At 44.4% G+C, this 12954-nt stretch overlaps 1 protein-coding gene across 1 annotated transcript in view; it reads left to right on the top strand.

The window, feature by feature from the left end:
* IQGAP1 (IQ motif containing GTPase activating protein 1) overlaps positions 1-12954 on the top strand; it is a 65942-nt gene extending 52988 nt beyond the window's left edge. Inside the window, exons 29-38 of the mRNA XM_026684637.2 lie at positions 1041-1273; positions 3267-3399; positions 3557-3659; positions 6702-6837; positions 8890-8977; positions 9146-9358; positions 9578-9744; positions 10413-10535; positions 11186-11294; positions 12642-12954. Coding sequence (XP_026540422.1) covers positions 1041-1273; positions 3267-3399; positions 3557-3659; positions 6702-6837; positions 8890-8977; positions 9146-9358; positions 9578-9744; positions 10413-10535; positions 11186-11294; positions 12642-12755 — 1419 coding nt within the window. The 3' untranslated portion in view covers positions 12756-12954. The remainder of the gene's footprint in view (positions 1-1040; positions 1274-3266; positions 3400-3556; positions 3660-6701; positions 6838-8889; positions 8978-9145; positions 9359-9577; positions 9745-10412; positions 10536-11185; positions 11295-12641) is intronic.

The raw sequence follows: 12954 nt of genomic DNA, 5'->3' as shown, positions 1-12954 counted from the left end.
AGAGAAAACTGCCCAGGGGAGTTAGTCCCTTTGCTCTGGCTGCCTTTCTCTTGAAAAATAAAAGAGATTTTTTTAAAAAGCTTAAAAAACCCCAACAAAGAGGACAGCTGCACTCCTGAATTAATCCTGGCACATTTTTGGATGTATTGTTTAATAAGGATTAAAATTTTGGCATGCCTCTCAAACCTTTCTAAGGAGCTCTGTACAATGACCTCACTTCTAGCTAACCCTAGGAAAAATAGTGAAATATATTAGGAAGAATACATGGGTACCTCCGACAACTTTCCCTAGCGTTATTCATGAATATCCAAGGTATGAAGGCTAAAGAGGATTTGAATGGCTAGAAGAGAATATTTTAGCTCAGGGTTGAACTGTGCGGTCCCTGGCGCTCTCTGAGCTGGGTGGTTTTCTTGCAGACGTTTCATTACCAAACTAAGTACCATCATCAGAGCTAGCAAGGAGTGGCGTTTGCTCTTGTGTTACGTACTAGTGGCCCTGTCAGTATTGCTGGAAATGGACTTGGGAGTTCCTAGAGCCGTGGTTCACTGTTAGCTTGTTTGAGTTAGTCTTTCCTTGACTGGGGTATTATTTGCTTCTTGACTTTTAGTCTTGACAGGGCAAGGCACCATAATATAAATGGAGAGCAAACCCTGCTCCCTACTAGCACAGATGATGCTACATAGTTTGGTAATGAAAGGTCTGCAAGGAAACCACCCATCTCAGAGAGCACCAAGGACTCCACAATAATGGGATTATCCTGTGACCAAGCAGAGCTCAGTTCCGGTTGCAGCGTGATCACGTTCTTGCTTTTGCTTTCTCTGCAGCAGCCGAGAAAAGGATTCCCCAGTTGTGACCCTAGTGACCTTTAAGAGACTCTCTGCCACCAGTGTTTGCAATTTCCTTTCCCTTCTAAGATCTGGTGCCTCCCTTGCCTGTCTGTGCAATTAAGCAGCCTCTAGGATGGGGAACAGGAGTAGGAAAGGCTCTTCGGCCAGGTCCCAGGGCTGCAGGGAATCTACGTGGCCTCTTTCTGTTTCCAGATTGTGGGCAACCTCCTGTACTATCGCTACATGAACCCGGCCATTGTGGCCCCGGATGCCTTTGACATCATTGATCTCTCAGCGGGAGGACAGTTGACCACAGACCAACGGCGGAACTTGGGCTCCATTGCCAAAATGTTGCAACACGCAGCCTCCAATAAGATGTTCCTGGGAGACAATGCCCACCTCGCCCTCATCAATGAGTTCCTCTCGCAGTCCTATCAGAAGTTCAGGTGGGCAGTTCTAAGCAGCCAGCGGGTGACTTGGATTGGGGGGAGGGGTCCGGGGATGCTCAGGGATGCCCTGAGGCTGGGAGAGGAGAATCTCCATTCTCTGTCCACCCCCCCCCCCCCCAAGCTGGTCTGCTCTCAAACACTACAAATGCACCAAGCTGTTTTGGGGTATGTGAAATGCGGCAAAACAAAATCTTGTGTGGTTTGGGTGATGCATTTTATTAAATATTATACAGTAAATGTAAAAGAGAATAATGCACATGAACATTGCTCCATTTTTTTTACTGTTTCCCAGAGTTTTGTAGATACTTTGTACAATTGAGGAATGTTCGATTTGACAAACTCAGAACATTTTCTTCCACCTTTTTTCAGTTTATGTCCCTTGCTGCACAAAATGTCAATCTCTGTAGTGTAGTAATATTAAACTGGTAACTTGGTTGCCTAGGAAGAAGATTTCAATAAGATTTTGAAATCAGTGATGCGTGCATGCACAGTTGCCTCTTGTTTTACAATTTCTTAGTCAAAGTCACAAGAGCTTGATACCGTTGGAAAAAACCAAGAAGCCCAATATCTCAGGTTTTGGCTGTGAAATCTGCTAGAAACACTCTTAGCATTTTGCCAACATCAGTCATGGCACTCGCTGAAGGAAGTGTGTAGTAATTGAGGCGCATGATGGGAGTTCCGTCTTGTGTGGAGTTCTGGTTTTCGTTGTTGACCACTTAAAGTGCCTAATTTCTGTTAGCTGCCTGGATTTATAAGTTGGCTGTCATATGCTGTAAGTCACTGAAATTAATAAATGTGCTCACATCCCACATTTCAGTGTGCAGCTGCGTGGCCAGTCTCCTCTGGTTAAGACTAAATGTGCTACCCTACAAACTGCATTTGGGATTTGCTCTTGCAAAATAAGTCTTAGGATTCTGGCCTTTGAGTCTGCTTGCCAACTGAGAGGGCGTTTTCAGAGCCAAATCTGATTCCGACTTGAAGGGGATTCTGGCTGCAATGACAACTTGTGTGAGCTGTGCAAAAGCTGAGTGGAGAGAAACCATATATTGATGCTATCTCCGTGGATTAATTTAGGACTGTGGGACCAGAGGCCACATTTGGAATCTCGTGGCACAATAGTTGAGAGGCTATTCAGAACTTATATAAAGAAATGCCCCAGAAGCTCAACTGCTCTTTGAAGATAAACCATTTTAAAGGCAAATTGAACTTATATTACCAAATAAGATTGATTGTTGTGAATAAGTTTAAGGTAATTTACAAGCATTTTAAAAAAACTAAACATACCTTGGAGCCTGCTTAAGTGCTTCTGAGGTCCCTGCTGTTAGTGGGCCAACAATGGGCTCCATTCTGAGCAGGCCAGCAGAGAGTAACTTGTTTGGAGAGCAGATCTTTGAAGTCACAGATGAAAAAGCATCTCAGCTTCTCTGGACTCTTCTTACCTTCTCTGTATTTAAAGTGGAAGCTCGGCCAGAGTTCTCCATGGCAAAAAAAAGTCAAGTTGTAGTTAAAGAAAGTGTCAATTAAAAATTAGCTAAATAGCTCTAGTCTAAATCTAAAAAGAATTATAAGAAAATAAGAATAAGAAAAAAAAATCTTTTATCTCATTTATTTATCAACTTAGCAAGGCTGGCTATCCACCTTTGGGTGATGCTTGTTTAATGAGCAGGGCGGTAGAGCAACATGGTGTCCTCAGTCCCTGACCCAGGGCCAAGAATGAAAATATTTGGGTAGATTCTCCTTGGAGATGAGAAGCCCCCACGTGCACTGAGAGGCCATGATTCCAGTGGCAGCTCTCGGGCACAAAGCACGAACTCTTCCAATGTCAGAACAGACCCCCCCAAATACACACGCCAGAAGCACTGTAACCCGTACCAGATGTTGCTGCCCCTCTCTTAGCGCAAAAGAGGAAACCCGCCTTGAAAAGGCCTCTCTTGATCCATAATAATACAGTGCAGGGATAAGATTGAACGGACTTTGTTTTCCTTTCAAGGCGCTTTTTCCAGGCTGCTTGTGAGGTCCCAGAACTGCAAGAGAAGTTCAATGTTGATGAATATTCCGACTTAGTGACACTCACAAAGCCAGTGATTTATATTTCCATTGGAGAAATCATCAATACACACACAGTAAGTCTTGCGTATTGATTTTCGCGCTGTGTCCCAGTAGCATTCAAGCCTTGAAGCTCGGCCAACGGCCAGGTTGCGTGCTCTGTGCAAGAATGTCCTTTCCCCCAAAAGGTTTGAAAACCATACAAAGAAGCTTTCTCTCTTCTACCCAAATCAGCTGCTCCTCGATCATCAGGATGCCATTGCCCCGGAGCACAATGATCCTATACACGAGCTTCTGGATGACCTGGGCGAAGTTTCTACCATTGAATCCCTGATTGGTGAGCTTCTCCAACTTTCCAGTTTGGCCGGGGTTGCCTGAGAGTGGCTTATTCGTTCATCCCCACCCCTTTCTGCCCTCCCAAGGTGGGCCAGCAGAGTGGGTGCGCTTCAGGCCCCCTCCGTCTAGCACTGCCGCCTTGTGGGTTCTCAGAAGCGTGGTTTCTCTGTTGCACCCCACCTTCTGGAACAGCAGCCCCCCCCTCCAAATAAGGGACAGGGCCCACGTTCCTGGGGTTCTAGAAAGCTTTGAAAATCTGGTTTTGGTCCCAGGCCTGGGTTATTTATTATTTCTTTAATTACCTTTTGTTTTTTCTCTCCATTAAATTATTTTTGTCTTAGTTTGTATGATTCAATGTTTTTAGCTGCTTTTATGTTTCCTTAGCTTTGTTCACTGCCCAGAGACCACTGGAGTTGGGCAGACAATTCATTTAAATAAATAATAACCTGCCACACAACACTCCAGACTTAACAATTGTCAGTAAGAAAGACAAAAGTTTGGATAGCGGATGTGGCAGTGCCTAGAGACAGCAGAAGAGAAGAGAAAGAACTGGAGAAAATAGCAAAATATAAAGATCTGCAAATAGAAGTATAAAACTATGGCAGAAGAAAGCAAAGATACTACCTATAGCAATAGGAGCCTCAGATGCAATCCCAAAATATTGAACACTATTGGCATTGACAAAATTACAAATCTGTCCGAGTTTGTAGCGATCCAGCCAGCACACCAGCAAATAATTCAGGATTCATTATATAGAAGAAACTTCTCTATATACAATAATGTAAAACATGATGCGTGTATACAATACCCATGCAGCTCTTGCGACGTGGTAGAGAGAAGAAGTAGCAAGTATTCTCAAGCAAAGACAAATGAACTCTCTTATACACAGAACAGTTAAGCTAAGCCACGCCCAGGCTCCTAGCACAAATCCTGTGTCTCAGTCACCAAACATTGGCTGACTTGTTGCCATGGCTATTCCAGTTCATGAATCTTACACACTAACAAAACCAGTCAATTGTAAAAGGCAGGTTTGCTTGGAACAGCTTACATCCTGCAACAATACCCTTAACACCAGCATCTGGCTATGCCAGGTCCTTGGGGACAAATAGGATAGTTGGATAAAAATGCCAGATCCAGTCTAAATATCTGGCTGACTGTCCAACAAAACATAAAGATGACTCCCTGGAAATCCATAGAAATTATCATGTGGCAGCAGTGAAAAAATTAGTGGCAACACAGATTTGAAAAAGTGGTTGAAAATGAGCAGGTTAAAATATTGTGGGATTTCCAAATACCGATTGATAAAGTCTTGGCTCATAATGCACCAGATTTAACTATGATTGAATAGAAGAAAGTATGGATAATTGATGTGGCAATATGAAAGGATAATATAACAGAAAACAAAGAATTGGAAAGGATCACAAAATATCTTGATCTGAAACTCAAAGTTGAATACCATGACCATGATAGTCCCAGTGGTTGTGGGTACAGTGGGTGCCATGCCAAAAATCTTGGGCAGCACTTGAAAATCTGCACGTTGGTTGACAAGATTTCCATCTGTCCATTACAAAATGTCACACTGCTTGGATCCACCCATGTGCTATGCCAATACATCACAGCCTCCTAGGTTCTTTGGAGGAACTCGATGCCTATGGAAGGTGACACCAGCTAATGAACAGGCAGTTGTGATTTTTCATTATCGGCTAACTAATAATAATGATAATGTAAACTTCCATTATTATTAAAATTTCTGAATATTGAAAATAGCAGCCACAAACAAGCTAAAACAATAATGCTGACATAATTTCAACACAGAGTGGTTTACCACAAATCAATAAGAAGAACTTTAAAAACACACCTTATGTCTGAAGGATAATAAAGAAAAGGATAAAACAAAGGGGAAAAAACTGAGTTGAAAACCCTGTTAGGTTCTTTGATATCTTTCTAGAATTAAATTCATATTTTTTTTAAGTGTGATTCTGATATATATGTTTCTTTAGTGAGATTTATTGAGGCTCAGTGGATAGAGCTACATGAATTCTGGCAACTAAAATAAGTGTTCAAAGTACATTATAACAGTCTTTTTTTTACTGAGCTGTTTGGCACAGTGGTTAAAATGCAGTGTTGCAGGCAAACTCTGCCCCCAGTTCAGTCCTGAGGGGGCTCCAGATTGACTCAGCCTTCCATCCTTCCAAGGTCGGTTAAACAAAGACCCAGATTGTTGGGGGCAAGAGGCTCACGTTGTAAACTGTCAACGGAGAGTAAAGCACTGTGGAGCGGTACATACAGTGCACTCAGAAAGAATGTAGACCCGCTTCACTTTTTGTCCTTTTTGTTATGCTGCAGCCTGATTCTAAAGTTGTTGAAATTCATTTCCCCCCCCCCCCATTAATCTGCACTCAGTACCCCATAACGACAAAGTAAAAGCAGAATTTTAGAAATGCCTGGAAATTTATTAAAATCATTGCTGTTTCCAGGGAGGCCCAGTGGGCCACATCCGGCCTGCAGGCCTTGAGTCAGATACTCTTGCTCACAGGCTGCCCACAGGGGGGATTAGGGGTGGGTGGGTGGGGGGTTTCCTTCTGAGCAGCTGCCCCCCAGAGCTCCTGAAGAAAAAGAAAATCCTCTTATTTTCCCACTTCAGATATTGAATGAACTCTGGGCAGTAATGAATGCAAATAAAAGTCTAAACGGAGTTCTGCCACTCAAGCTGGAGGTTGTTAGGCCCTGGTGGCTGATGGAGATTTTTATTTAGATTTTGATATCAGGCTGGTAGATTATTCGACGCTTTTGAAGCCCTTTTGTTGTTGTTGTTCTTATAACTGCATAGATAAAATGTTTCTAATTTAGCCTAATGGATTTTAAGCAGTGTCTGTTTCTTGATTGGACTGTTACAAGGCTTCCTGAGCGGGGAGGGCCCTTGGCGGTTGGATCGATGGGGAATTGCTTTGAGTGGAGATGCATTTTAGCCATCTTTTACATCCTGCTGTTTCGCCAGTAGAGGATTGTAAGGAAAGGAGACCCGCTCTTCTTTCTCTTGCAGGAGAAGGATGTGGCAACGTGAATGATCCCGGAAAAGAGATGCTGGCCAAAACCGAGGTTTCTCTCACTTTGACAAACAAGTTTGATGTTCCCGGGGATGAGAATGCCGAGATGGACGCAAGGACGATCCTGCTGAAGTAAGTGAAGGCGAGGAAGCCTCTGCTGAATCTGTGGTGGGAGTCTCCTGCCTGCCTTGCCTGCACAGAGAAGCCGAGAAGCCCAACCCTCCTTGCATACTGCAGGTCTAAACAAGGGGGTAGGCGGAGTGGAGGGCACATACTTGGGATCCCTTGTATGTCCCTTTAATTGTGCTCCACCCTGTACAAAGGTTGCAGCCATGATGGATTGTGTACAGGTTGTGCAAGGCTGGCTTGAAAAACAGCTTTTTGAACCAGACACCAGAACGGAGGAGCCCATTCTGGTCTCCATTAGCATCTCTTGCACTTTGCAGGCATTTGCAGTCGTTGCTTTCTACAGATGGAGCAGACGGAGTTCTTGCACAAGAGCTCATTACCAGTAAAGACTGGACTGTGTGAGCAGGTTGGGGGTGGTGAGGGGGGGTTCCACCATGCCATTTTGGTGTTGCGTTTAAGGCATCAAGCTAGAAGCTGGGAGGCCGAGAGTTCTGGCTCTGCCTTAGGCACAGAGCCAACTGGCTGGCTTGGGCCAGTCCGTCGCTCTCCAACCTAGGAAATGAAAGGCGGGGCCCAGAATCTTGCCAAGGGGGCCGTAGAGACAAGGCTGGGCAGTCAGCCAGAATCAACCCTCGTGCCAAGGCAAGGGGGGGGGCTGGAGGGGGGGACCAGGAGAAGAGAAAACAAAAGCGCCACATCCGTAATAACTCTCAACTATTTGTTTCCCAGCCAATCAACCAGGGTTTTGCCTGGTGAAACCCACGATAGACATTATGAAAAACTCAAACAAAGTCCAAACAAACAGAGTTCAAATTAAACTTAGAAGAGGCACCAGGTTCAGCTATGGGCTGAATGCCCGCAGCTGTGGTGGGATTCAAACAGTTTTACCACCGGTTCGGTGGGCGTGGCTTGGTGGGTGCACTTTGCGCGTGTGCACACACTTTGCGTGCACATGCGCACTCTGCACAGGTGCAGAGGCATTCCGACTCACCTCCGCAGCTGCGCTTCAAAAGCAGAGGATAAAGGGGAGTGTGAGAGCCCAGGTGGGCAGGTGGGCCCAACAGCAGAGCGGCCATAGCCACGGTCACCCAGCAACTGGACAGCGAACCGGTTGCTGGGATTTTTGAATCCCACCCCTGGAGCAAACCTCCCCTTTTATTCCCCTGGGCATTTCTCACCCCAGCTCTCTTCCCAAACCCCAATGCCATGCCCCCCCCCCCCCAATTTCTATGGTAGCCAATAGCAAGCAAGCATCAAAGGGAGAACCCATGCTGGAGATCCGGCTGACAGCCCCATTCAGTCTTGGAGACCAGTGTCCTCAATCTTTATGGCTCCATGGACTGGTAGCAGTGGGAGGCAGTGGTGGGGAGGGGATAGTTTCACACACGCAACCTAACTCCCACACATGCTCAACGAAGCTCCCTGTGCCCCCTGTCGTTTGTGCAGCCTAGTTCCCCATGGGGAACCCTGCTTGGACTGTCCAATTGGCATCAAAGCTACCTTATTATTTACTAAAAAACTCGACGATGCCATCCGGCTTGCCTATGGGAGCTATGGCTTGCCTGTGTTCCCCAGGAGGATTCAAGTCACACAACATACAGTAGGTCTGCCAGTTGAGTGCCACAATGGTGCCACAATTACGCAGAGGATTGTTACTTAGCCACTCTTAATTCGCAGTGTAGGCTTCAGCATGAGCTGTTAGCAGTGCTTGGCATGAATGACTTGTGGCTTAAAGCCAGGACCCTTCCAGCTGTCTTTCAGTCTCTTTATTTCCCTCAGTCCTTAGTAAACCAATGAATTAATTGGGACAACCAACCAAAGGGAGACCACAGCAGTTCCATGGGTGAGCCAGGGACTATTTTTTGCCGGAAGGTTAAGGAAAACCTCAAACAATTCCTGCACATGATCCTGGTCCACTAGGTGCCTGAGCAGGCCAAAATCTCTCTCTGCTTCTGTTGCAGAAGTTCCAAGTAGCCATGGTCCACCCTTGACATCTCCCTGGCAGGATGGACATAGACACAAGTAATGTATCATGCTTTTAATTTTCTTTCCTAGCACCAAACGTTTAATTGTGGATGTAATCCGTTTCCAGCCAGGAGAAACATTAACGGAGATCCTTGAACTTCCGGCTGCTGCTGAGCAGGTATGACAGATACGCTGTAGCTACACTTCATAAGGTGTGTGGGAATTGCTGTGCCAGTTCTGAAGTGGTGGCTCACGGCGGACCAAGGGCACGATGAGAAATTGTTTAGATCTTCATTTTGACTTGTTCAGATTGTGATTTGCTAATGTCATGTTGACTCTTTTCTAGGAAGTTGAGCACCAAAGGGCCATGCAGAGAAGGGCTATTCGGGATGCTAAAACCCCTGACAAAATGAAGAAGTCAAAATCAGTCCAGGAGGACAATAACTTGAGTCTTCAAGAGAAGAAGGACAAAATTAAATCAGGGCTGAAGAAGCTGACCGAACTGGGCATGGCAAACCCAAAGAATAGATACCAGGATTTGATCAATGATATTGCAAAGGTAGTTTTTGTGGGAAGCTGCGTAAGCCACTGATGGTTGCTCAAACAAGTGTCTGGGGAAAGAGGGAAAACGTCGGTTGCGTGGCCCAGAAGAGCTGTGTGTACTCATCCCAAAGGAATCGGGTCCACCATTCAGATAATGGCCAGGTGTTTCAGTGGCATCTCAATACCAGATCTTCCAGTCAAAGCCTGATTTTCATATATTCCTCTCCTGGTTTAGGATATCCGGAATCAACGTCGCTATCGGCAGAGGAGAAAAGCAGAACTGGTGAAGCTTCAACAGACCTATAGTGCCCTTAATTCCAAGGCTACTTTCTATGAGGAGCAAGTGGATTACTATAAGAGTTACATCAAAACATGTTTGGATAATTTGGCCAGCAAGGGAAAGTAAGTGCCATCTCCCAAGATTTTGCAATGTAACTTTTGTAACAGAAATTATTGAAAAGGGACTGAGAATTGTTGTGATAGAAAATATTTACACACTGTATTTCATATAATATTTAATATATAAGTTTTGGGAAGGAGAAACAGAATCCTTCTTTTTTCAGGAATGTGAATAATTTTTGGGCCAGGTGTCAACTTTCTGACTGACAAACCCAACCAAAAGCAAGCACGGCTGAGACGATCCAATACCTTAATGCAAAACTTTAATGAGTACATCATATCAGCAAAGATTAGGGCAAAACCAGCTCTGACTATTTTCCACACAAACCCACATAGTTAAAGTTCAAGTTTTCCCTCCCCGCTATTAGACCAGGTCACACTGTCCAATGGAGATCTCTAGTATTGTTTTGAGAAAGTCATGTTCAGCCCTGATAACAACCTGCCATAACGTTCTTGGTTCCCATGGCTGCTGGCATCTTGATGTCTGAAGTTTTGTTCTAGCTCCCCCTTCCCTCCCCACATAGTTGGGAAACTGAGAAGTGAAAATAGTTGCAAGAGCAAAAACGCCGTTTAAAGCTTGACAGGTCCATTTCAGCTCAGAGCAAGTAAGTAAACGTGTCACAGATACCGCTGCACTTCCCTCAAACAGATTCTGATGCTTCTTATTTTAGGGTCTCAAAAAAGCCACGGGAGATGAAAGGAAAAAAGAGCAAGAAGATTTTTCTGAAATACACAGCAGCCCGACTCCATGAAAAGGGAGTTTTGCTGGAGATTGAAGACCTGCAAGCCAGCCAGTGAGTAATTCTATACCAAAAAAGCCACATTAAATCTTGCACATGGCATTAAGATATTAAGAAGCCCAAATGCCATCTCAAGCTTTTGTCCTTGGTATTGTGTATTTCTGTCAAGGGATAGTCATTCTTTATATACAGTGCAACTCCTCTTCCCTTTTTGTTGGGTCTGTTGCCTTTGAACAAATAATATCTCCTATCAATACCAATCGCGCTTTCCATCACACCCTGTTTCAGTAACAGCAGCAATAGCGTCCCTGCCCTCCTGTACGAAGACTTCAGTTTCCCATACTTCGAGCATTAATGGTGTATGGCTGACCCGCTTGCATGCTCTCCTTCTCTGGGTCAGGGTTCTGCTCCCTAGTTTTCCGGTCTTTGCCACAGCCGTCATCTGCTCTCCACAGTGATGTCTTTGGCCTGCCATGCCTCCACCAGCAGCCACTTCTAATTTCTGTTGTTTGTTTATCAAAATGAAAAAAATGGGGAAAATGATTTTGATTGAAAAGTAACTTAGCTGACATCTGTGGCACTCCAATCCATTCCTTATGTCTTTGTCTAAAACGTAAATTGTATTTTGTTTTTATCCACAGCTATGATAATATTTCTGCTAATATGAATAACACGATTGTCTCTTTGTGTATCCAACTGAATAGGTTTAAGAATGTGATATTTGAAATTGGCCCAACAGATGAAGTGGGAGACTTTGAAGTAAAAGCAAAGTTCATGGGAGTTCAGATGGAGACATTTATGCTGCATTATCAGGTATGAACTGTTTTGGTCACTCACCAATGAGTGCTTTTCAAGTAACCCTGTAGGGAAGATGTTAACTTTGCAAACATTTACTGGCGGTGATTTTTTTTTAAAAAAGATAAAATCTGGCTGAAGAATGGAATGACTGGGTTGGGACAGCCAGGCAAAAGATAATACAATGACAAAAAATTTAAGTCTTGTATTTAAAATTACTGTTGAAAAATCGTAGATCTCTCCTAAGTGATGTTAATTAAGCAAGTAGGATCTGTTAAGTATTCCTGTATTTAATCCACCAGCCTCTTGGGTTTTGCTAAGAAAGAGCATTTCCCTCCCGTTTGCATTGCCAACCCAGCTGGAAAATGCTTCTTTCAGATTGTAAAGTCAGGGCCATTCATCACTGGCTACAGTGAAACTGTGTACCTCTTTCTTATAAGCTACTTCGGCAAACAGTAACAAATCAGCCCAGTTTTCTTGTTGGTAATCCACATAGCATTGAAGATATTGTTCCACCATAGCGTTTGAACATTCTGCGGCTCCGTTTGGGGCCAGATGGAAAGCTAAGTCCCAGGGTTGATCCAATAGATCTCAGAAACAAAGTTCATCCAAGTATGAATTTATTAAGTCATATTGACACATCTGGGAAAACCCGAATCTGAGAGTTCCAAGTTTTCCCTTCCCATTAGAAAAACAAAATCCACCCCCTGCAGCCACCAGTCCATCACATGGTCCAATCAACCATCGTCCCCACTGGAGGCACTCCTCCAGACACTCCTCTCCGGGTGCAGGGTAACATGTCCTTGACATTATAAGAAGAATGTTGTTGAGTCTATTCTTCCACCTCTCTATGAAATCTCCCTCCCAAATTCCCAGGCACTAAATATGGCAGCCTCGAAGCTTCTAAATAAAATATGGCTTCCAAGGCTGACAGGCTCCCCCCGGGCTGCCGGCAGCCTGTCCCGCTTCGGCTGGCGCCTAGCAGCCCACTTAGAACTCAAAAGAATGAAATAGAGCCAGGAGCCAAATTGCCAAAACTGAAAATGCCATTATTTTTTCTGACTTCTCTAGTGTGTTTCAGGGTTGCTGGAAAAGCCAGCCCCCGTCTGGATGGGCTGCTCATCCCTGGAGAACTGCCTGGGTTGATAACATGGAGCACCTCGGGCTCCCTGCTTATCTCCTGACTTGATGGCAGTTTTCACAACATTGTGATTGAGCATCGATCACTTTGATGTTACGGCTATATGTGCTCCATCCATGTATGTGCTTATGCCCAAAGAACAGCCAAATTCTTCATGTATTAAATGTAGACTATGTGAACTTTCTCTCTCTCTCTTTCTCTCTCTCTCTCTCACACACACACAGGATCTGCTTCAGCTGCAGTATGAAGGTGTAGCTGTCATGAAGTTATTTGACCGAGCAAAAGTAAATGTTAACCTGCTTATTTTCCTTTTGAACAAAAAGTTCTATGGGAAGTAAGTCCCATTCCAGGAAAGTATTTACAGGCAGCTTCCTATCCTGCGGGCGCATGGTTGAATCCTGTATGGGACCCTCTGTCTTCAGTATGGAATCTCCAGCTATTGGCATCTCATTTCTACATTGCCGCACACGTTTCTTGCATATTGTTTCCTAAATACTTGCTAAATGGTCACAAATAATTAAACCATTCTTAACACCT

Source organism: Notechis scutatus, chromosome 11 (assembly GCF_049901735.1).
Source record: "Notechis scutatus isolate UNSWTSFEM ecotype Mainland chromosome 11, rNotScu1.2, whole genome shotgun sequence".
NCBI lineage: Eukaryota > Metazoa > Chordata > Lepidosauria > Squamata > Elapidae > Notechis > Notechis scutatus.
This window is presented reverse-complemented; position numbering and strand designations above follow the sequence as displayed.